The 26,624-nt window shown below is 33.8% G+C and overlaps 1 protein-coding gene across 10 annotated transcripts in view; it reads right to left on the bottom strand.

Annotated features, from left to right (window-relative positions):
• Nucleotides 1–26,624, bottom strand: part of SSBP2 (single stranded DNA binding protein 2) — a 299,130-nt gene that overhangs the window by 52,626 nt on the left and 219,880 nt on the right. For all 10 annotated transcript variants that reach the window (XM_033409061.2, XM_033409062.2, XM_033409059.2 and 7 more), the window contains one exon: nt 15,888–15,947. In XM_033409061.2, coding sequence (XP_033264952.1) covers nt 15,888–15,947 — 60 coding nt within the window. The remainder of the gene's footprint in view (nt 1–15,887; nt 15,948–26,624) is intronic.

The raw sequence follows: 26,624 nt of genomic DNA, 5'->3' as shown, positions 1-26,624 counted from the left end.
TATGTTTGCCTTTACTGGTAAGCTTTCCCATTCATAATTTTCTTGTTTCTAGTTGTGGGCTTTTCTTTTTCGCCTAGAGAATTTCCTTTAGTATTTGTACAGCTGGTTTGGTGGTGCTGAATTCTCTTACCTTTTGCTTGTCTGTAAAGCTTTTGAGTTCTCCGTCAAATGTGAAGGACAGCCTTGCTGGGTAGAGTATTCTTGGTGGTAGGTTTTTCCCTTTCACCACTTTAAATTTATTGTGCTATTCCCTTCTGGCCTGCAGCGTTTCTGCTGAAAAATCAGCTGATAACCTTATGGGTATTCCTTGTATGTTATTTGTTGCTTTTCCCTTGTTGCTTTTAATATTTTCTCTGTCTTTAATTTTTGTCAATTTGATTAATATGTGTCTCAGCATGTTCCTCCTTGGGTTTGTCCTCTATGGGACTCTGTGCTTCCTGAAATTGGGTGACTATTTCCTTTCCCATGTTAGGGAAGTTTTCAGCTATTATCTCCTCAAATATCTCCTCAGGCCCCTTCTCTCTCTCTTCTCCTTCTGGGACTCCTATAATGTGAATGTTGGTGTGTTCAATGTTGTCCTAGTTGTCTCTTAGACTGTCATTTTTTTTTTTTATGGCAAGGCGTTTTATTTTAAATATAGCAGTGTGTCAATCCCAAACTCCCAATCTATTCCTCCCTGTCTTCATTTCTTTTCATTCTTTTTTCTTTATTCTGTTCTGCAGCAGTGATTTCCACCATTCTGTATTCCAGCTCACTCATATGTTTCTCTGCCTCATTCTGCTATTAATTCCTTCTAGTGTATTTTTCATTTCACTTATTGTATTGTTCATCTCTGTTTGTTGTTTATACTTTCTAGCTCTTTGTTAACATTTCTTGTATCTTCTTGATCTGTGCTTCCATTCTTTTTCTGAGATTTTGGATCATCTTTACTATCATTACTCTGAATTCATTTTGGGGTAGATTTCCTATATCCACTCCACTTAGTTGTTCTGTAGTTTTATCTTCTTCCTTCATCAGGGACATATTCCTCTGCCATCTCATTTTGTCTAACTTTCTGTGTTTGCAATCCCCCATGCTGCAGGATTATAGTTCCTCTTCCCTCTGGTGTCTGCCCCCTGGTGGACAAAGCTGGTCTAAGAGACTTGTGCAGGCTTCCTGGTGGGAGAGACTGTTGTCTGCCCACTGGTGGGTGCAGCTGGGTCTTGTCCTTCTGATGGGCAGGGTCATGTCAAGGGGTGTGTTCAGAGGTGGCTGTTGGCTCAGGACGACTTTAGGCAGTCTGTGTGCTGATGGGTGGGGCTGTGTTCCTGCCCTGTTGGTTGTTTGGTGTGAGGCATCCCAGCTCTGGAGCCTTCAGGCTGTTGGGTGGGGCCCGATTTTGGCATCAAAATGGCGGCCTCCAGGAAAGTTCATGTCAATGAGTACCTAGTACCTCTGCCACCAGTGTCCACACAAGATTTCTTATATTTCACACTCATTTATGAATTTTATATGTCTGTACACCTAGTATAATTTCTTAGTTTTAAAATGATCCTACTTTGCCCAGTTTTCAGGCAAAGAAAATTGGTACTGTTGGGAACAAAATCTAGGCAAAAATTGTCCTATTTCTTCTTGACAAGTATATATAATGCCTTTCCCCGAAATTAATTTATTAAGGGTAAATTAATTTTGCTTCTTAAATGTAAGCTATTTCTATAGATTATTTTACTCACTGGGGATTATAATAGGAGCAGAACTAAAATGCCAAGGGGCCAATGAATATTGTTTTGGGTAGTCATATTTTCCTAAGAAACTATTTAGAAAAATAATACTCCAATTAAGTTCAAACAATTTGGCTGAATGGAAAAAGAGAACTAGAACTGAAAAAAGGTGCCAATTAACAGATAGGGTTTATATTATGCAGGGGTGCAATACTGGATACATACTGAATTGTAAGTTTCTAATAGTCATCTGAGAAGCACTTAGAGCTGGACCAAGCTATAAATGATTTAAACATACTGATCCTATGAAGCATGTATGTATATATATATACACATAATCCTGACAACTGGCAAGAATTTCTATAAAGGTTCACTAATTTAACTTAAAAGCAGGAATATCTTATTTCATTAGTTTAAAATTTCAAATATTTCAAGGGAAATTTCATATTAAATAATTTATTTATCCAGACCAGAACTGTTTCGCTAGTTGTTATCATTGGGATGCAGTAGAGAACTGCCATTTTTCAAGCCATTTTTGTAATCCTTTGATTTTTTTGTTTACAAGCACACTCAATGTCAACTTATTGATCTCCTACTAAATGACCTATTTCCTGCTTACCTTTCCAGCCTAATTTCTTGCTACTGCCAAGCTGACATTCTAACTTCCAGTTATACCAAACTCCTTTCAGATTTTTCAATTCATGTACTCAGTCAACAATATCTAAATGCCAACCATTAAAAGCAAAATAAAACAAAACTAAACACAAACTAAAACTAAACTTTCTTGTCTCTCTAGGAGGTCACAGACCCTCAAGTGCTCATTCTGACATTTTAGATCTCAGTTTAGGGATAATTTCCTAACAAAATTCTTCCATATAATCCCAGTTTGGCATAAATTCTCCTTCTATATGCTTTAAAATATAAATATATTTTTAAAAATTTCAAACTTACAGAAAAATTGCACAGACAGTACAAAGGATTCCCATATACCCTGACACTGACTGCCCAATAGTTAACATTTCACCGTATCTGCCACTTGAGAGCAAGTTGCAGACATTATGCCTCTTCACTTCTAAGTACCATAGAGTTTAGTTCCCTAAGCAAGGATAGTCTCCTACATAACCACAACACAACTTTTCAAGTCAGGAAATCCATTGATACAACACTACCATCCAAAACACACAGATGCCATTTAAATTTTGCCACCTGTCTCAACAGTTTCTTTTTACTTTCTGGGACCAGGATCTCATGGAACACATATTGCATTTAGTTGTCATGTCTCTTCATGCTCTTCCAGGTCTTTCCTTAGTCTTTCTCTATCATAGCCTGAACAGTTTTGAAGAATGAGTCTTAAATTCTACAGGATGATCCTCTGATGTCTCTTCATGACCCAGACTCAGGTCTTATTTTCTTAGAAATACTGAAGAACTGATGCTATACTCTTCTCAGTGTATCACATCAGAGGGTACATGATGTTGACTCATCCCACTACTGTTGATGTTAACCTTATCATCTCATTCTGTTGGTGTTTGCCAGGTCCTACACTAGATCATGATTTTTCCCCTTTGTAATTGGTTACATTCAGTATTAGAGCTATTCCAAGATTGTTAATATCCCATTCCTCATCAATCCTTTATCAGCCTTAGCATCCACTGACAACTCCTAAGCACTGTAACAGTTGCCAAATGGAAACACTGCATGTGTATCATTCTTTCTATGCTTACTAGTTGGCATTCCATTGTAAGGAACAGCTTTCCCTTCTTACTGATTGATACGTTGACACTTACGGATTACTATTCTAATCAAAGGGTTATAATCTATTTACTGTCATCATTCATTTTAATATTTAAATTATGCAAGATCTGGCCAGTGGGAGGCTCTTCAAGCTGGCTCTATTGTCCTATTGAAACATTTCCATCATATTTTGAGCATTTCCTTACTGGTATGAGATGTTCCAGGTTCATTTCATACTTTTCCTGGCCTAGCTCTGGAATCAGACCTTTCTCCAAAGGGTCCTGATTCCTTCTAGTGGAAGATAGCATTTAGGCACCAAGATCTGGGTTCTCAAAGTGCTCCTTCTTAGTTGAGTACATTGCCTTTTGGCTCTCTCAGTAAATGCTGCACTTGAAAATCTGTGTGTATGTGTGCACACATATATATATATGTACATACATAAATTTATGACTAATTTTATATCTATCTGTGTGTGTGTGTGTATGGTACATACACGTACCATAAATTCATACTCTCTAACACCAATCAAACACGTCCAATTACAATCCAAAACCTCAGGATTATTTTCAGTCTTCTTCCTTCTTATGTTTGTAAGTTTGTAAGTATTTTCTCCAACAGTGAGAAACCTGGCTTTCATTATCTTTAATGAAATTTTCTTTATCTATAATTATCTTTTATACCATTATGTGGCACGACCGTATGACTCCTCCCTGCCTCCCTGAATATCTTGGCATGCAGGGGAGGTAAGGGCTTCTTACGTGCATTTATAGATTCTTTTTTTTTTTTTAACATCTTTATTGGAGCATAATTACTTTACAATGGTGTGTTAGTTTCTGCTTTATAACAAAGTGAATCAGTTATACATATGTCCCCATATCTCTTCCCTCTTGCGTCTCCCTCCCTCCCACCCTCCCTACCCTACCCCTCTAGGTGGTCACAAAGCACCGAGCTGATCTCCCTGTGCGATACAAAGCACTGAGCTGATTTCTCTGTGCTATGCGGCTGCTTCCCACTAGCTAGCTATTTTACGTTTGGTAGTGTATATATGTCCATGCCACTCTCTCACTTTCTCCCAGCTTACCCTTCCCCCTCCCTGTATCCTCAATTCCATTCTCTAGTAGGTCTGTGTCTTTATTCCGATTTTGCCCCTAGGATCTTCATGACCATTTTTTCTTTTTTTTAGATTCCATATATATATGTTAGCATATGGTATTTTTCTCTTTCTGATTTACTTCACTCTGTATGGCAGACTCTACGTCCATCCACCTCACTACAAATAACTCAATTTTGTTTCTTTTCATGGCTGAGTAATATTCCATTGTATATATGGGCCACATCTTTATCCATTCATCTGCTGATGAACACTTAGGTTGCTTCCATGTCCTGGCTATTGTAAAGAGAGCTGCAATGAACATTTTGATACATGACTCTTTGAATTATGGTCTTCTCAGGGTATATGCCCAGTAGTGGGACTGCTGGGTTGTATGGTAGTTCTATTTTTAGTTTTTTTTTTTTATTTTCGGTATGCGGGCCTCTCACTGTGTGGCCTCTCCCGTTGTAGAGCACAGGCTCCAGACGCACAGGCTCAATGGCCATGGCTCACGGGCCCAGCCGCTCCACGGCATGTGGGATCCTCCCAGACCGGGGCATGAACCCGTGTCCCCTGCATCAGCAGGGGGACTCTCAACCACTGTGCCACCAGGGAAGCCCTATTTTTAGTTTTTTAAGGAACCTCCATACTGTTCTCCATAGTGGCTGTATCAATTTATTTTCCCACCAACAGTGCAAGAGGGTTCCCTTTCTCCACACCCTCTCCAGCATTTATTGTTTCTAGATATTTTGATGATGGCCATTCTGACTGGTGTAAGATGATATCTCATTTTAGTTTTGATTTGCATTTCTCTAATGATTAATGATGTTGAGCATTCTTTCATGTGTTTGTTGGCAATCTGTATATCTTCTTTGGAAAAATGTCTATTTAGGTCTTCTGTCCATTTTTGGGTTGGGCTGTTTGTTTTTTTGATATTGAGCTACATGAGCTGCCTGTAAATTTTGCAGATTAATCCTTTGTCAGTTGCTTCATTTGCAAATATTTTCTCCCATTCTGAGGGTTGTCTTTTCGTCTTCTTTATGGTTTCCTTTGCTGTGCAAAAGTTTTGAAGTTTCATTAGGTCCCATTTTTTTATTTTTATTTCCATTTCCCTAGAAGGTGGGTGGAAAAGGATCTTGCCGTGATTTATGTCACAGAGTGTTCTGCCTATGTTTTCCTCTAAGAGTTTGATAGTTTCTGGCCTTACATTTAGGTCTTTAATCCATTTTGAGTTTATTTTGTGTATGGTAATAGGGAGTGTTCTAATTTCATTCTTTTACATGTAGCTGTCCAGTTTCCTTGGCACCACGTATTGAAGAGGCTGTCTTTTCTCCACTGTATATTCTTGCCTCCTTTATCAAAGATATGTGTGTGGGTTTATCTCTGGGCTTTCTATCCTGTTCCATTGATCTATCTTTCTGTTTTTGTGCCAGTACCATACTGTCTTGATTACTGTAGCTTTGTAGTATAGTATGAAGTCAGGGAGCCTGATTCCTCCAGCTCCGTTTTTCGTTCTCAAGATTGCTTTGGCTATTCGGGGTCTTTTGTGTTTCCATTACAAATTGTGAAATTTTTTGTTCTAGTTCTGTGAAAAATGCCAGTGGTAGTTTGATAGGGATTGCATTGGATCTGTAGTGTGGTTTGGGTAGTACAGTCACTTTGACAATGTTGATTCTACCAAACCAAGAACATGGTATATCTCTCCATCTATTTGTATCATCTTTAATTTATTTCATCAGTGTCTGATAATTTTCTGTATACAGGTCGTTTGTCTCCTTAGGTAGGTTTATTCCTAGATATTTTATTCTTTTTGTTGAAATGGTAAATGGGAGTGTTTTCTTAATTTCATTTTCAGATTTTTCATCATTAGTGGATAGGAATGCATGAGATTTCTGTGCATTAATTTTGTATCCTGCTACTATACCAAATTCATTGATTTGCTCTGGTAGTTTTCTGGTAGCATCCTTAGGATTCTCTATGTATAATATCATGTCATCTGCAAACAGTGTCAGCTTTACTTCTTCTTTTCCGATTTGGATTCCTTTTCTTTCTTTTTCTTCTCTGATTGCTGTGGCTAAAACTTCCAAAGCTATGTTGAATAATAGTGGTGAGAGTGGACAACCTTGTCTTGTTCCTGATCTTAGTGGAAATGGTTTCAGTTTTTCACCATCGAGGACAATGTTGGCTGTGCGTTTGTCATATATAGCCTTTATTATGTTGAGGTAAGTTCCCTCTATGCCTACTTTCTGGAGGGTTTTTATCATAAATTGGTGTCGAATTTTGTCAAAAGCTTTCTCTGCATTTATTGAGATGATCATATGGTTTTTCTCCTTCAATTTGTTAATATGGTTTAACACATTGATTGATTTGAGTATATTAAAGAATCCTTGCATTCCTGGGATAAACCCCACTTGATCATGGTGTATGATCCTTTTAATGTGCTGTTGGATTCTGTTTGCTAGTATTTTGTTGAGGATTTTTGCATCTATGTTCATCAGTAATATTGGCATGTAGTTTTCTTTCTTTGTGACCTCTTTGTCTGGTTTTGGTATCCGGGTGATGGTGGCCTCGTAGAATGAGTTTGGGAGTGTTCCTCCCTCTGCTATATTTTGGAAGTGTTTGAGAAGGATAGGTGTTAGCTCTTTTCTAAATGTTTGATAAAATTCACCTGTGAAGCCATCTGGTCCTGGGCTTTTGTTTGTTGGAAGATTTTTAATCACAGTTTCAATTTCAGTGCTTGGGATTGGTCTGTTCATATTTTCTATTTCTTCCTGGTTCAGTCTCAGAAGGTTGTGCATTTCTAAGAATTTGTCGATTTCTTCCAGGTAGTCCATTTTATTGGCATATAGTTGCTTGTAGTAATCTCTCATGATCCTTTGTATTTCTTCAGTGTCAGTTGTTACTTCTCCTTTTTCATTTCTAATTCTATTGATTTGAGCCTTCTCCCTTTTTTTCTTGATGAGTCTGGCTAATGGTTTATCAATTTTGTTTATCTTCTCAAAGAAACCTCTTTTAGTTTTATTGATCTTTGCTATCGTTTCCTTCATTTCTTTTTCATTTATTTCTGATCTCATCTTTATGATTTCTTTCCTTCTGCTAACTTTGGGGTTTTTTGTTCTTTCTCTGATTGCTTTAGGTGCAAGGTTAGGTTGTTTATTTGAGATGTTTCTTGTTTCTTAAGGTAGGGTTGTAGTGCTATAAACTTCCCTCTTAGAACTGCTTTTGCTGCATCCCATAGGTTTTGGGTCATCATGTTTTCATTGTCATTTTTTTCTAGGTAATTTTTGATTTCCTCTTTGATTTCTTCAGTGATCTCTTGGTTATTAAGTAGTGTATTGTTTAGTCTCCACGTGTTTGTATTTTTTACAGATTTGATATCTAGTCTCATAGCATTGTGGTCAGAAAAGATACTTGATACGATTTCAATTTTCTTAAATTTACCAAGGCTTGATTTGTGACCCAAGATATGATCTATCCTGGAGAATATTCCAGGAACACTTGAGAACAATGTGTATTCTGTTGTTTTTGGATGGAATGTCGTATAAATATCAATTAAGTCCATCTTGTTTAATGTATTATTTAAAGCTTGTGTTTCCTTATTTATTTTCATTTTGGATGATCTGTCCATTGGTGAAAGTGGGGTGTTAAAGTCCCCTACTATGAATGTGTTATTGTTGATTTCCCCTGTTATGGCTGTTAGCATTCGCCTTATGTATTGATGTGCTCCTATGTTGGGTGCATAAATATTTACAATTGTTGTATCTTCTTCTTGGATTGATCTCTTGATCATTATGTAGTCTCCTTCTTTGTCTCTTGTAATAGTCTTTGTTTTAAAGTCTATTTTGTCTGATATGAGAATTGTTACTCCAGCTTTCTTTTGATTTCCATTTGCATGGAATATCTTTTTCCATCCCCTCACTTTCAGTCTGTATGTGTCCCTAGGTCTGAAGTGGGTCTTTTGTAGACAGCATATATACGGCTCTTGTTTTTGTTTCCATTCAGCCAGTCTATGTCTTTTGGTTGGAGCATTTAATCCATTTACATTTAAGGCACTTATAGATATATATGTTCCTATTACCGTTTTCTTTATTGTTTTGGTTTTGTTATTGTAAGTCTTTTCCTTCTCTTGTGTTTCCTGCCTAGAGAAGTTCGTTTAGAATTTGTTGTAAAGTGGGTTTGGTGGTGCTGTATTCTCTTAGCTTTTGCTTGTCTGTAAAGGTTTTAATTTATCCATCAAATCTGAATGAGATCCTTGCTGGGTAGAGTAATCTTGGTTGTAGGTTTTTGCCTTTCATCACTTTAAATATGTCCTGCCACTCCCTTCTGGCTTGCAAAGTTTCTGCTGAAAGATCAGCTGTTAACCTTATGGGGATTCCCTTGTCTGTTATTTTTCCCTTGCTGCTTTTAATATTTTTTGTTTGTATTTAATTTTTTATAGTTTGATTAATATGTGTCTTGGCGTGTTTCTCCTTGGATTTATCCTGTATGGGACTCTCTGTGCTTCCTGGACTTGATTAACTATTCCTTACCCATATTAGGGAAGTTTTCAACTATAATCTCTTCAAATATTTTCTCAGTCCCTTTCTTTTTCTCTTCTTCTTCTGGGACCTGTATAATTCGAATGTTGGTGCTAGATTCTTACACCTCACTTGTATAGAACTTATATATGATCATGGCTTGTTTTCTTCTCTGTATCCCCAACACTGTAAGTTCAGAGAGTGAAACCTATCTCTGCCTTTTTGGCTCAGAGTAAGAAATATTTATTGAAGGAATAAAACAAAGAGTTTTCATTGGACAATTTTAGGAATCATCAGTGGTAAAGTCTTAAGAATGGACTAGATTTCAAGAAGTGAGATGAAAAAAGATCAAAGAATCAAAGATACAATTTTCTTAAAATACCAAAAAGAGGTAGGAAAGGAAGCAAACTGAATAGGTATGAAATTAGCCAGGGGACCAGGACCAACAGTTCAGAATGCATGAGGGGGAGTTTCCAGAAGAAAGAAATGGTCAATAGTGTCAAAAGTTATAAAGAAGTGAATTAGGGGGAGGAGTGAAAATGTATGACTAAACATTATCTTCAATTGTGAGTTTGAAGTTCTTCCTTTTTTTAAAAAATTCTCTAAGTGGTTCAAGTTTTATACTCTGATTGTGAATTTCTAAATCTCATTGGTGACACCATGTTTTATCACTGGAAACCATTTTCTTCAACATTTTACTTTTTCCTGTTTATCTTGGAACATCAGAACAATTGACAAGTCTTTCTGCTATTATCACTTAAAAACATAGCATAATCCTATAGAAATGTTGATCAATGTCAAGTTGTCTTTCAAAATGAGTGTCTTTACCCAAATTTAACTCTTTAGTCGCCAGTGTTTTTCTTTTGGTAAGTCAAATCTCTAACTTTTAAAACATTTTCATCAGTCCCGGGATGACCAGATGATGGTTTTGTGCATCGAAAGAGCACGATCACTAGATTCTTTAAACCTTTAATATGTATCAGGAAAAATAAACAGATTTATACATCTTGTGGGTCAATATATATTCTCATATTTGTCAACATGTTAAATGTATTCCATTGAGACTTGTTTAACTAGTCACAAATTTTGGCACACATTTTTTGTTCTATAAAAGATCTTCATTCTGATAGGGAAATTGACACTAATGATGAGAATGCTTAATAATAACAAACATAATATCAACACAAATATATACTTGTGAGCCAGTACATTTGTGCCAGGAATTGAGCTAAGCATTTTATATTTATTTCCCTCAATGCTTACAACAATCCCACGAGGTTATTATAAATCCTTTTTGATGATGAGAAACTGAGTTTTAATACAGAAGTAAGTTTGTTAATTTGTCCATGGTTATACTATCAGTAAGTAGTAGAGCCAGGACTTCAAATCAGATCAACATATTCCAAAAGTTCTAACAGATAAGCCTTAAATCCTAGGATTTAAAATAAATGAAATAACATAAAATGTTATTAAGTATTTTAAATTAATAATTCAACGAAGGAATTTCTTGCTGCACAAAATATCATTTAGTTTACAGAAGATTCATCATATGATTCCAATGGTGAGCCCCTCTAGGATCTTAAGATTCTGGTATATATTTCCTTGAATACCATTATATGTATATAATCTACTCACAGAGACTAAACACTCAATGATGATTAAAAAATAGTGAATTTATCTATGCCTTTATGATATAATTCAGTTAACAATTTTGACCTACCAAAATTTTTCAATGGGCCCCCTCAATTACATGAAATGAAGTAGAATCAAATAATTAAGAAATTTTGGAACTAGAAGGGATTTTAGAAATACAGGAGTCCACTCTCATTTTACCTGTAAGAAAAGCAAGTCCCAGAAAGGTTAAGTGACTTGCTCAAAGTCATACATTGCTGGGCTTTGCTGGCATTTGGATCTAAGATGCTTGACACATTGAGGTCCTGCCAGCAATAGCACTGTTATTTTTTTTTTTCCTGTAAAAAGGCAATATCAGTAGAAAAGATATTAAAATTCAGAAATGTGACATTCAGGTTGGAAAGATATTTGTCTCCAAATTACAATTCACCATTTGACATATATATTTACTTATTTATTTTTCTTTTTTCTGTATCTCAACCACTGTAACTGCACTGTCCAATATAGTAGCCCTTTGCCACATGAGGTTATTTAAATTAAAATTAATAAAGTTAAAAATTCGATTCCTCAGTCACATTAGCCACATTTCAAGTGCTCAAAGGTCCTCAAAGTACTAGAGCTACTGCATATGACAGTGCAGATATGGAACATTTCTCTCTTCCCAGAAAGTTGTTGGGCACTGCTGCTTTAGAACGCCAGTTCCATGAGACAGGGATTCTCATTTGTTTGTTTTCTGATGTATCCCCCATGGAGAATGGTGCCTCGCAAATAGTAAACCTCAACAAATTTTTGTTGAATGACTATTTCTGAGAGTGATTTTTGTACAGCCCTATGAAGTTTCCAATCATATATATGGCAACACATTTTTTTGGTATTGGCTTATGTCCAAAAAGGGAATATCTGTGACAAAATGGCTGTAAAATAATGAGATGCAGTTTGGCAAAAGAAGTAAACATTGTACCAAAAAGCCCGATATACTGCTAACTTAAATTGAGTAAGACAGCACAGTGTTCACTATGTAAATTTCTTGATTTGGGAAGGAGAATGAATTTCTTCTTTGCCAGAGATTTTGAATTTGTTAATTTCCTTTGTCCTACAAAGGTAGAAAATAATTGGAAAAGACATATATCCCAGGACATGGTCATAATTCAAATTCAAAAGAAAATAATATATTTTTCATTGTGTTTCACTGGATTCCAAATAATAATTTAAATACTTTAACAGTGTAATTAACACAATAGAGATTTACTATAGTCTTCTTCTTTACGATTTCAGCTATAAGACTCCTATCATTTACTCAATGTAGAACTTAATTCTCTTTATGCAGCTGAAGTCCTTCTCATGTTTTCATATTGATATCATTAAATAAAAGTCAAATTCTACATATGAAATATTTTACAAAGACAAAATTACTGGGAAAGGACATGCTAAATAGCATTTATTCTGAAAAACAGAACATGTAAGGAAGAGTAAGTGCAGTATGTTTAAAATATAGGTACCTTGGTTATATGGGGGGGATACAGTACATTTATTTTCAGTATATGAGTAAATGTCCCAACAACATGTTTTTTTTTTTTCCTGCTCAAATGCTTGCTGACTTTTCCCTATCTGAAAAGTGAAGAATAGTCTTCTCAAGATTTGCCTATCCTTAACATCCATTGTTTTTCATTTTATCATGTATAGTAAGAACTATACATTCAGTATTAACAAAGAATAATCTCATATACTGAATAACCAGAAGAATAAAATATCTGTACTTTCATTTACATATATAATTAACTAATAATGTCTTTATCCAGTCATAAATAAAATTCCTGTTCTATGCAAACTTTAAAAATACAGAAATAAAAAAAGAAATCACTCATAATCCTATCAGCCAGAAATAAAGGATAAGTCCCTTACAGTCTTTTTGGGGCGTGTGTGTGTGTGTGTGTGTGTGTGTGTGTGTGTGTGTGTGTGCGCGCGCACGCGCGTGCATGCGCGTGTTGGGGGGGGTGTGGAGTGGAGGAACTGAGTTTGTACAGTGATATATGGTAAAGGTGACATACCACACAGGTTTGTGCCTTTTTTACATTTGGTAATAGATCATAAACATTCTGTCATATCAATAAATTTAATCCTATAACATACCTTTTAATAGCTGCATACTATTTCACCATTTGGATATACTATAAATTATTTAACCACTCATTCATCTATTATTGGACAAATATCTTCGAGACTTCAGTAGAATGGTCAGATGCAGTGTGCTTTTAGAATGTCAAAATCAGCTTTAGAATATAAAATGGTCAACAGCATTCACTATGTTACCTCAATTCACACACCTGTTTATAGAGTTTCAGGAATGGTGAGAAATTCCAATTCTATAGGGTCAATAAATCAATAATTTATTCTTGGTGTCACTCATTAACAGTCTCTATATTTCTGGCTGTCTTGGTTTTCTTAGCATAGCGTTGTATGAACACTGTGAATTTTTCAGATTAAACATTTTATCTATGAGAAGGATAAAGACCTCCAGTTTATGGATACTTCAACACCACCAACCTATTCTGACAGTTGAACCAATTCCGGTGTAATTTCTGTATTTCATGTGTTCTCTCATAGATATTTATTCTTTGCAACATTGCAGATTTTTGTAATTTTACTTTGCTTTCATAATTTTAGATACTATTACCCTTTCTTGCATTTTTTGGGCATAGTGATTTGATACCATGTCCCAAATACCCAGTCCATAAATATATAAACAGTATAAGTAAGCCATTGTGGATTTAGTTCAGACCCATGAAAACCAAATCAGAAGTACTTAAAAATTATAGTCTAATCATTAGTAATTATAAATTCTGGAGAAGCTGTTTATTAAAGGATTGTCTTTTACATATTCAAAATGACTAGTCAACACCACTGAAGAAGTTAATAGCATACTTTTTATTTTCTTAGATACAATATACCAATAAAAGAAAATTTTATTAGTTTATGATCATTTAAAATAGACTAAATAAAAACTTTAACATTTGTTTTTATATACATCATTCCAATTAATCACAAAAATAGCTTTTCCAATTCTACTTTAATGACTACATAATGAAATTGAAGAAATGTTTTGTTGTTTGAAAAGGTCATGCTACTAAATAGTTAATAGTGTAAACATTGTTTTAGGAAATATTTAACAGTTTGCTCAAAATTCTTTAAAAAATAGTATAAATGTAAATTATTATAAATTTGAAAGACAGATGTTTGGATTAATGAAGCTTAACTATATATGGGGAGGGGGGCAAAAAAGGGCCACTCATAGAAGAGTACAATTGTTTTAAAATATACTTAGGTAAAGACTGTTTAAAACTCTTGAGGAAAAAGAACCTGTATCATAACTCTTTATTACCTTTAACTTTTTAATTGCCTCTTTTAAAAATCCAAAGGTTGTTGTTCTTAAAAAATTTTTCAAACAACCTAGATTTACAATTCCACATTTCTACCACTAACCCATTCTTCCTAAAAGTGTCTTTCATTTTGTCAATTTCTTTAGGTGTGGAACTTAGTTATCTTATACATAGCAGGCATTTCAACACTGTCAAATGGATGCAATTACAATAACTCTATGAGATTTTCATTATTCATATGCAATAAATGGAATCAGAAAAATTCTCACATGCTTGTACAAGAAATTCACATTTCCCTAATGGAGAGTTTCACAAACCTCTTATATCTACGAAATACATAAAGCTATGAATGGAATGTCTGAAACACCATGAAGACTGCAATGAAAGATACAACTTTCTGTCCTTAGAAAAGGAAATTTAAAAGACTCAGGCACCTATAAGTAGATCTGACTGTCAATACATATAGGTTCACCCACAGAGAAAATAAAACTCCCATATGTTGAAACCCTTGGCATCCGTGCACTTCTTTTTCCTATTTCATGCCATGTTTCCCTGGCCCTATGTACCGAATGCATTTTCAGTCTGAAGGAGAAAACTCCTCCAGCTGCTAATGTGAGGACTTCTAGCCCTGTAACCATGAGATGACCCAGCACTGCTGCCTGCTTAGAGTTCTCCCCTGGGGGTGGATGTGGGTGCTGGCACTCTTTGCTGTGCATTAGAAGCAGAGAACACCAGCAATTGGGACACTTCAAGGACACTGCATAATTTCAGTAAGAGTTAGGAGAGGAGAAGGAAAACTCCATTTCTATCAAATGTACTATCAAAGTAAGCACAGCTTTCTTGTTCCATTTTTTGGTCAGGAAGGAAGTGGAAATTTTAAAAAAATGAAAAAGATTTTATTGTGATAAAAATAATAAACCAGGGTTTACTTTAAATCTGGGAAAATGATGTATACAAAAACAAAGAAAGTGACAAAACAATCATCTTGACATTAATATTCCATATGGTTAAGCATTTAATTTCTTCTTGTGTTACTTATATATGTATATATATACACACACACATGCACGTTGTCTCTATTCTAAACCTAAACTATAAGCTACCTGCAAGTAAAAATTGTGCTTTATTCTCTTTAGCAAATAAGTATTTATGTTATTGATAAACTATCTGAGGACGAAAGTCTGTGAAATCGCAGAGCTCTTGTAGATAAAGATAGTTGGATGATCTATTGTTAACTATTAATAGATCTAGCCCTTCTAGAAGCAGCTGATTATATGCTTGATATGCCACTATAATTGGGCAAAATTGGTATGTTACAGCCATGTTATTGTAACTATATAATATAAAAATAAGCTTAAGTATGTTCATAGAAAATTTTATTGCCATCCTTCACAGTATAATCTGCATTTACCAAAATTATATATATTTTGAAAGGTAGCTTCAAAGTATATGGTAGACTCCAAGGGTCAGCAAACTTTTTTCTGTTAAGATCTAGACAGTAAATATTTCAGGGTTGAAGGCCACCTATGGTCTCCATCATGATCACTCAAATCTGCTATTGCAGTGTAAAAGAAGCCATAGACAATACATAAATGAATGAATGTGGCAGCGTTCCAATAAAATTTTATTTACAAAAAGTCAGCCAAACTATGGGCTATAGTTTGCCAACCCTTAATGTAGGTTATACATCACTAGAAGTAGCATAAAATGGGATGAAGAATAATTTAATATTTTTATAGGAGAGAAATATATGTGACATTTTCAAGATCTTTATTGACTCTTAAAAAAAAAACACAACAAAAAACCACCAAACTTAAATAGCACACACAAATCTTACCTGGTTAGGTATCCTCAGTGGGGGCCTTGGACCTCCAGGGTACCGAGGTGACATAAAAGGCTATTGAAGTAAAACAAACAAATAAACAAAACAAAAAAACAATGTAAAATACAGATCTGAAAATAAACTGCTTTTAAGAATTTTTGAATTATACAAAACATAAATCAAATTTACTTATGTGGCTGATTTCAGTAGAATAAAAGCTTTTAAGAAAAATTACCATCCTATTTTTTATTTTGTAGAATATCTGGAAAAATTCCAAAGAAATCATAAAAAAATCGAAGATGACTAAAGTAACTAGCAAAAAAAAATTTTTAATGCTATCTAATTGGCAAAAAGTAAGACTAAGAAATTTAGGCAATTGAATCTTAGTAAAGACTTCAGGAAGAGGATCACTGGCTACATTATTATATAAATTGGATTCTGAATTACCCAATTCAGTTATCACTTTCCTCTAATAATTTTGACTGAATTACCCAATTCGGTTATAATTTTCCTCTAATAATTTTAAAGTTGCCAAATTTCTTCATCTTTTCTTTTGTAGTTCCGTTTAAAATGGTAAAGAAATTTCTTTTCCAAGGGACATTTGTGGTTAGGAGAGCTTTGGCTTTCTTTCATTAAGGGTTTGTTATAATTCAAAATCGATTATAAATTTTAAAATTGAAATTTCTTTGCATATTTTGAGCCTAGCAGCCTATGAGGTGTGTACTTTTTTTAATAACCATTTTTTATTGAAGTATAATTAACAATGTTGCATTAGTTTCAGGTGTACAGCAAAGTGATTCCATTATATATATACATATACACACACAGACATATATATATATATATATATATAAATATAGACACATATATATATATTCTTTTTTTAAAAATTTTTATTGGAGTATAGTTGATTTACAATGTTGTGGTAGTTTCAGGTGCACAGCAAAGTGAATCTGTTATACATATACATATATCCACTCTTTTTTAAGATTCTTTTCCTATATAGCCCATTACAGCGTATTTAGTAGAGTCCCTCTGCTATACAGTAAGTCCGTATTAGTTATCTATTTTTTTTTTAATCTTTATTGGAGTATAATTGCTCTACAATGGTGTGTTAGTTTCTGCTTTATAACAAAGTGAATCAGTTATATATATACATATGTTCTCATATCTCTTCCCTCTTGCATCTCCCTCCCTCCCACTATTCTTTTTCATATTATTTTCCATTATAGGTTATTACAAAATATTGAATATAGTTCCCTGTGCTATACAGCAAGTCCTGGTTATTTATCTATTTTATATATAGTAGTGTGTATATGTTATATTTTAAATTTATTTCCTCTTGTATGCCCTCCTCCAGAAGTCCAGAAGAAAAAAAAATGGCCTTATATTAAAACTCAAGTCAATTTATCTTGTTAGATGAATCAGAGGCTGCTAAGATGTGCTGATTCTGTCAGTCCTGAAACTGTCTGAAAAATATGCTAAAAGTATCATTTAGTGATTGTCCAATGATGAGTGGAAGGAGAATATTTTTGATCACTCAGATTTGGGCACAATTTTTATTTTTAAGTTTATTCCTAAAATTATTCAAAATTCCATTTTTATAGAAAAATATAATTTTGTTTAATTATAATACATAATTACATGTAATATAAGCAAATTATCAACTCTAAAGGGTTGAATATTAAGTAAAATATTAAGAATGAATTAATATAAATTAAGAATCAATTTACCAAAGGCTTGGGCAAGCCAAATCTATAGTACTTTACATAATTAAATTCCACATTTATAATGAATTTTCTAAAAATATTTTTAGAAATTAGGCCTGCAGTTCTAGGGTTATTTTAAAAGCAGCAGCTGAAAAATAAAATTCTAGCAAATTTATGTGCTATAGACTTTTCTATAATATCTTTTGGAGGGTCTGACAAACCAACAAGAAGAACTTTAGAATTAAACAATTTGAGTTTTTACTTGCTGTGTTCTTATATGTTAACATATTCCTAGGAGATCATTTTAAATGGACAGAAACAGTAGATTATTCAGGTAATAGTGTCACCTTCAGCTGATAAAACTTAAGTGGATTTTCCAGTTTAAACATTTAAAAAATGTTTAGTTTTCACACATTTGATTAAAGTTGACTCTCATCATTTCTGAAGCTCTACTCTAAATTGGATTAATTAGTTAACTATACTGTCAACTGGGAAGCTCATCCCAAAACTCACACTCCCTCTGCTACTTTTCTAACCACCTAATTTCGTTTATGAAACTGTCTTATAAATTCTGGACTCACTTAAAAAATTTAATAATTAAATATCGTGTCATTGATTTTGGAATGGTTGCCTTTCTTTCACAAAGTGATGTTTTATGACATAGTCACTAAGCCCAAGTACAATATCAATTTAGTGTTTGAGACATGGAGACATAAAAATAGGTTACTAATAATTCCTGTCTATAATAAAATCACTTCAAAATGGAATACAAGGTAGAAAGTGTTAAAACACTACTAAATACTGATAACCTTGAAATGTACCTTATTTGAAACAGGGCATTTGAGATTTGTATGTTCCTCTGAATGTAAAATAATGTAATAGTGTTAATATAAATGGACTATTTGAAAAGAGAAAATTTTTCTCTAATCAATGGCATTGTGAATAAATGTATTTTAACAGGACTGTTGTATTCTCCTATCTGACCATGAGGCCCCATCAAGGGACTACTAAGAGGGAGAGGCAGTGCATGTGGTAGTTGCAAACCTGTAGTCCCCTATGGAATAAGATTGCGAGAGAGAAAGAGTCTCTTTTTAATTTATTTCCTCTTGTATGCCCTCCTCCAGAAGTTCAAAATTTTTTTTAGCCAAAAAAAGAGAAAGAAAACCACTTCTATTTATCAATCTATAGCTATACAATTAAAGCAAAAAATAACAAAAATCTAGTTAGTTTAGATAAAAAACTACTACTTTTCCCTAAAATATAAACATTATTATGGTTAAAGCATTTTAATATCAAATTAGTGCTGTTATAAGCTCTTAATATTCAGATTGATTCTTAAGATATCTGGTTAACCACCTAGGTCCTCAGCTGCCTACTTGTTGAGGTATAGACACAGCAACAGAACCCAAAAGAGTTTTCATGTTAGCAAATGAGAATATTCTACTAATATTCTGTATTTCACTATTCAGAAGTCAATTTGCTTTCAAATATAATTTAAGGTATTACAACAAGTTTAAATTCTTTTATGGTAAAATGCTAATCTAAGCGATTACATACTGATATTATAAAGTATACTTACTGATATTATAAAGTACATCTATCGACAGACCTTCAGTACTCTCTGCGTTGATAACCTGGGAAGAACAGGTTCCTCAAAACAGCCCTTAGCTATGAAAGTACACTTACTCTTAATATTTGGGGAAAATTTTTTTAATAGTTTGGGCATCAAAATATGTGCTTGAGGGTGTCAGAATGATGAATCAATATTTTAAATGGAAAAAGCCTTCCCCTTGAAAAATGGGCTAAAAAGTTATTTATAATGTGTGTGGACAAAACATTTGACTGGGAGTCAAAGGCCTGGATTCTAGTTTTTGCACCACCACTAATTAGCAGAGGGACCCTAAATTAAAAGCCTTTCAGGGCTTTAGTTTTCCCAACCTTAAAATGAGAGAGTTGGACAAGATGATCTCAGCAGTCTCTTGGGAAATAATAATTTAAAACCCCCATGATACTGAATGTCAATATTATGACATGGTATGAGTGTGTTTCGTGTTTGGTAATTGCAATCATTGTTGGTTTTGTTGTGGTCATCCATTTACAATGCTTGGTGTCAGTTTATTTACCTCTTGTAAAAATAAAATACAGTGTGTGTGTGAAAAAAATAAAAAACAAAAACAAAAAAATATTAATGCTAGTAGAATAGGTAGTTTAACTCTACAATTTCCAGTTACTTGGAATATTTTTACTTCTTTTTAATATTTCATAAAAGGCCATTTAAAATATAGTTTATACTAATTTGTATTATTTCCTAATTTTGAATCTGCATCCACATAGTGGTCAATTGGTATAATAAAGAATAATACTTGATTCTTTAAAAAAAAAACAAAACCATGATTCCATGTTAATTATTTCCAGCATTACCCTTAAGTATAAAGATTAGCATACTGTAAATAGCTATAAATATTTGAAGTGTGTGTGGGTGATACCAGTCTATGTTCCTAAGGCACAAGCTATCTTTATCAAGGAGCTAGAGAAGCTTATTCCCATGCTTTCCAGAGAAAAAGAAAAACTTAGGTAAAGAAAAAAAATACTCCAACAATGATGCCCTTTGTTCAGATCAAAGGCCAATAGAATAAAAAAGCTGCACTTACTGATTAAAAGGCATGCTAGAGATTTGTTCATTCAACAAATATTTATTAAGCACCCACAAAGGCACTGTTCTAGATGGTGGGACATATCGGTGAACAAAGCAGATGAAGATCACTGCCCTCTGCTTAGGATTTTTCAAGGTTCACAGTCTTGTAATTAATAGGAGAAACAATGTTCTGGAAAAACTATTTTCTACAGTCCACTAATCTGGAAGAAATAAAACATTCTCTTCACCAAATGGCAAATATCAATGAAAACCCAAAGAAAATAATATTTCAATCTGGTGCCTTCCCTCAGAAGTCATATTACATCATCCCTACTTGACAGAACATGTAGTGCTATGAATGACTAAAAATCAAGGCTAGGCTTTTAAAAAAGTTTTCCAAATTAGGCAAAACTCATGGACAAAGGTTCTTCATAATACACAAGATAAACTGAGTAGCACAGTTAGTACCCTGACATATGGAAATACATTTATAGGCATAAATTCTCATTTCTACATGTTTCAGTTATCTACTTAGAATGAATGGGATAAACCAAAGTGCAAGCAATAAAAACGTATACAAAGCCAGAAAATCAATAAATATTTGATGACTAAATGAAAGGAAAAAAACTCTAATAGAAATATAAACTAAATGTCCAGCCCATTTCCTCCAAGTAGTCTTTTAGAGAAAAAAATCACACTCATTTAGAATCAGAATTTATTTCAGAATGAACATCATTCAGTCTTAAAGGATTATTATTTTCCATTATATCAAGAATTATTCATGAAATATTAAACTTCCGCTTTCCTAAAAGAGAGATTTTCCTTTATTCTTTGCCATTTCTGCTAGTGGAAAGTAGTAGTCTCCCTCTTCTTATTTCATCTTCATAAACTGTTAGTGCTTTATCTCAATTCTCTAAGATTTAGAAGGAAGAAGTTCTTTCTCATCTTTCCTTCTCTGAAGATCCCAGACCCCACCAATGGAATTATTTTATAAATAATTTACCCATTCTGAAATTACAGGTGATAAGAACCATTTAAAGCCCTAACTTCTTTTCACATATATATATGATCAAACTGTACATCTTAAATGACACATTGCTCAAATGTTAACTTTACTAATATTTTCTAACATTTTAATAGTTTCCAGAAAGCATAAATATGATTTATCAATACCACAATTTTTCTTGAGATAACTCAGTATTCTCCTTTCTATGCCAAGTAAACATCTACTAATCCTCCAGGGGCCGGAATGTCACTTCCTCTTTAAGGAGTCTCTATAGGCTCCTTTCCCTCCATTTCCTGAGCATTTTGTCACGCTATTCTCATAGAGGATTCAGCACACTGCAGTGTAATGTGTGCCTTGATATGAAGGGAACCCACTTCAGAGGAAAGGACATGAAACCAGATCAGAACAAGTACCTTAATGTCATGGTAATCAATCCATAAAATAAAACTATATCTTATTTTAAAGATTTCAACATGGCTTTAGAAACTCTTTAAATCTTGGTCTTTAAGAGCAGGTTGATAATAAAGAAAATTTAAAATCACTAAAAAGTAAAATCTTCTTTAAAATGCCAATTTTATACTTAAGTATTTTCTATATACTACATTTTATTTTATGAGCACAATTTAGAACAAATCAATGATGAAAAGAATAATACTAAGTTCTTTAGAATGAACAAATGTAACATTTAGGACAGTTTACATTCTGAAAATTTAGAAGTCTGAGATATGTTCTACAATTTAAAGTAACTGAACTTTTTCGAGTACAAAACTGTTCATGTGAAATTTGCTTCTATTTTTGAAAAAACAGTAGTTTTTAAATGACATAGAAATACACAACTACCAAGTTTGAGAAAACATGAACTTACAAAACAGTCTAAAAAAGAAATACACACTTAAAAAAATGACTTCACAAAACTACTCAAGTGAAGTTTTTACAAGTTCTGTATTGTACAATTATAATAAAATCTGACTTATAGAATTTTATTCCAATATACCTTTTTGACACATTTTACAGCAAAAAGTTTGTAGAGTTAACTAGGTCAACCTCCTTATTTTATGTAAAAGAAAACCAAAGACCAAATTCCTTAACTGCCACTTTAGTTTTCTTAGAGCTATATAACATCCGACTATAGTAATACCTTTATAGAATAAAGGCAGGTACACATACTTCATTCTTATGACTAACTGTCCATAAATAAATTGCCTGACTTGGCATTTCCTCCTAGGCACCCCCAGCAACTTTGCAACCATTCACTTAATGTAGAATTCTTTACCTTTGTTACCACACAACCATGAAAAGCTGAAAAGACAGTGGTATTTCAGGTAATCAAGTTAATTTGCACATAAAACACTAATTAGCATGTGCTCTTGATTCACCAGATGAAAAGAAATTCAACAACTGAAATATAAAATAAATTTAGTAAGCTCTATCTCTCTCTTCTTGAATATTTTTGGTAGAGTTTTGATAATATATGTTGTCTTTAGTTCATTTATTTTTGTTTTTAAGTCAAATACCGGAAGGGAATAGAAGATGGGTTAGGAATGGTGGTACATGGATGTGGTATTATTAGAAGAGTATTATCATTGTAATCAAGCTGTTCATTATAATGTGACAACTTGTAATGAGGTTCTGGAGAAAGGGAAGGAAGCAGTTAGCACATTCTAAGAGAGAATGTACAGAGTCGCATTCAATAAATACTTGGCTGTTTCCATAGCTGGGTCATTGATTGAGTGAGTGAACAACATTGATGGAAGACTCTATAAACCAGCAAAAGGTGTAATAAAGTTTGGTTCTCTTGTATAAAATCTCACCTGGCCAATTTATGTGTCTTGTTAAAAATAGGTAGCATCTATTGATATTGCAAAGGGTAAGGCACAGTTCTGGCATAGTGTATCTGGTTGTCTAAGGAGAAAATGCTTATATGTATAGAGGGGAAAATTCAGCTTGCTTATATAGGATAAATTATGTCTTCTAGAGCAGCAGTCTCCAACCTTTTTGGCAGCAGGGACCAGTTTCATGGAAGACAATTTTTCCAAGGACCAGGGGGTGGGGGAGTTGGGGGGGTAGAAGGATGGTTTCGGGATGATTCAAGGGCATTACATTTACTGTGCACTTTATTTCTATTATTATTACATTGTAATATATAATGAAGTAATTATACAAGTCACCATAATGCAGAATCAGTGGGAGCCCTGAGCTTGTTTTCACTTGCCACTCACTGATGAGGTTTTGATATGAGTCTGCAAGCAACTGATTTATTATGGTCTCTGTGCAGTCAAACCTCTCTGCTAATGATAATCTGTATTTGCAGCTGCTCCCCAGTGCCAGCATCACTGCCTCAGTTCCACCTCAGATCATCAGGCATTAGATTCTCACAAGGAGCGCGCAACCTAGATCCCTCGCATGCACAGTTCACAGTAGGGTTCACACTCCTATGAGAATCTAATGCCACTGCTGACCTGACAGGGGGCGGAGCTCAGGCGGTAATGAGAGAGATGGGGAGCGGCTGTAAATACAGATGAAGCTTCGTTTGCTCACCCGTGGCTCACCTCCTGCTGTGCGGCCCAGTTCCCTGGGGGTTGGTGACCCCTGTTCTAGAGGACCTAATAAAAGTAGGTAAAGAACAAAGTGTTGGAGATCCCAAGATGATACTGAGTTATAATTACAATATGTACATCAACAACATATGAGAGAATTTATGATTTAGATGACTAAGGTCTTGTACTTTCTCCTACTGCTTTCAGGTTTCTCTATTTCTGGGGCGTCAGGGTTGAAAATAGTGATTCTTAGGCAGTTTTACAAAGTAACAGTATTTAATAACCACTTTTTGGTATTGAAGGATGTCAGGTTAATTTATGTATGATTTGGAGAAAAAAAAAGTATGATAACTTCCCAATTTTTTTCTAAAGCAGAGGCCAGCCATGAGAACTGCCAGTAATTCAATATAGCAGGGCATTTCAACTGTTTGTCTAATATAGTGCCAGGTGTACACATGAGACCCTGGTCTTCTTAGATATAAATACATTCAAAGAGCCATAATCCTCAGGTCTCAGAGACATGTTTTAGCTTACATATTTTCTTTCCATTAAGAGGCTCAGCATTTGAGTAACATCATATTGTCTTTACCACATAACCATCTTTAGTCTAAAAATCTGTAAGAAAAAATGGTTATTTGCTAAAAAGTAATTTACTTCCATCAACATTTAGGCAAAAACACAAGATACAAAGTGATACATAGCTAGGAAAAATATCGGTTATCTTCAGTAATTATATTAATTACATAAAGATCAAATATCTACGTTTCTTGATCCTGTGCAGATATGACTTTAGACAGATATAATCTTTCTTCTGATATTTTTCACACACTGTTTTAGGCAGACACAGGGAATAATACACAATTCTGTGTCATAAAAATTATGACAGAATCTTTCAAGGGAAAAACTTCTCTTGAACATAATTTTTTTAAATGATAAATATGGAAGATTATAATTATTTATAGTCTTGTAAAGGTAATAAAAATATGTTCACTATGAGATTTTACCCCAAGCATAAACATTCTCTTAAAAATTAAACATTACTTTTTATTCATTCTGGGTCCAGTTTTTTAGTTAGTCCAGTTCTCTTTACATGATTCTCCTACATAGATTTCTATTCTCTATTTTGCTATTCAAAATCTCACTTAGAAGTAAATCTTTTTTCCTTAATTGTGATAAGAGTTGAAGTCATATGGCTATCAATAATATATAATATTGACAGTATTATTTTGAAAAAAGCATCACAAAAAGTGTTGTGACATTCATTTCTGCCATCGTTCATACAGTAGGACTGTTCACATGTTTTTATTTTTATAATTCCATGAGATGCTTCATAAGTTTTCTATAGAAAAGTAATGAAGCATAAATTATACATCAAATGAATTTCGTTAAAGTTACTTTACAATTCATATATCTTAATTTGTTCAGTTTCTTTTCTGTTTTTCAGGAAAATCTCCATCAGACATTACTGACACCCCAGTGGATAAGACACTCTTGATTAACACATTTTAATTCCAACTAGTATTAAACTAATTTAGCTCACAAAATGACATACTTGTGCTAGCAATTCTGCTGATAAGCATAAATATGTAGTTTATCTTCCATACATCTTAGATATTCTATCATCAACAACACTTAATTAAAATAACGCATACCAAATATCTGTAAAGTATGAACAGATCAGGTTTCCTAGATGTTGTTTTGGCAAGGCTAATCCAATTCAGCACAGAGTTATAAGCAGGTTGATTCTTCTGATATGGATTTAGTCTAAGCATTAAAATTGCTCATTTCTATTATGGGCCTTTTCAAAAAGATGAGACTATTTCTCAAGCCTTCATTACCATATATCAGATACTGGCTCGTGGCAGTGGACTTGTGGATTGTGAATGGGGACTATGCTGCCTTCTGGTCTAATCAACTACAGAAGTTTGAAAAACATTCTATAAAAAACTTTAATGATTTGTTTTAGATCAATTTATATTCACAAATACACACAGACCCTTTTATTTTTTTTGGTGTCTGTGGGACAAGTAGCTGGAGTCCTGCGTAAGCCGAATCTCGCTCTGTGCTGCCTCCCATCACTGACTAAAGTCACAAGGACAGATCAACCCACATTAGTAGTATATTAAAAAAAAACTATGGGTATGAAAATCAATATGTGAGGTTTATAATTGAGGAGAAGTATTGGGCTAACTCAATAAAAAAAGAAGCAAAAACAATAATTTTTAAAAACTACTCTTAATTTTTCATTGAAGAGTGCAAAAACATTCCCCTCTTCCCCAACCTTTTCCCTATTTTATATTCATGCTTCCACATAAACTTGTTTTAGATGAGAGGGTGGGAGACAAGCACTTTAATTTACCTAAATGTACCATTAGGTTAAAAAAAAAAAAAAAAAGCTACTTTGTTCTGGTACCCTTCTGGTATCTTGATATGCTAGGTAAGTTTCTACTGATAAAGCAGTAGTCTTTTCAAATTCATAAGCAGCGATAACATTTGTTAAAGAAACCTGCCTATGGGCTTGGTCTCTGATACAAGTGGCAGATTATATATATTTTTACTTTCTTTAAAATGAAATGTTACACTTCATATTTACTTGGTTACTTACCTGCAAACATGAAGTCTAAAGTTACTCAACTCAAGTCTGAACTGTATAATCTTTTCTACTCAACAGATTTTAACAGAAATTATTAATGCCCCAAAAGTCTGTTTTGAAACTACAGCTTACTAATTTGACTAATGCTAAAAAGTATGAAAATAAGCAAGATGAGAGAATTCAAATTGCACAAAGTGATTTCTCCATCTCCAATTAAGATGCATTTTGAACCATGTGTCTTAAATAGATACAGAATAAATGTACAGAATAAA

This window comes from Orcinus orca, chromosome 3 (genome assembly GCF_937001465.1).
Source record: "Orcinus orca chromosome 3, mOrcOrc1.1, whole genome shotgun sequence".
NCBI classification, from domain to species: Eukaryota; Metazoa; Chordata; class Mammalia; order Artiodactyla; family Delphinidae; genus Orcinus; species Orcinus orca.
This window is presented reverse-complemented; position numbering and strand designations above follow the sequence as displayed.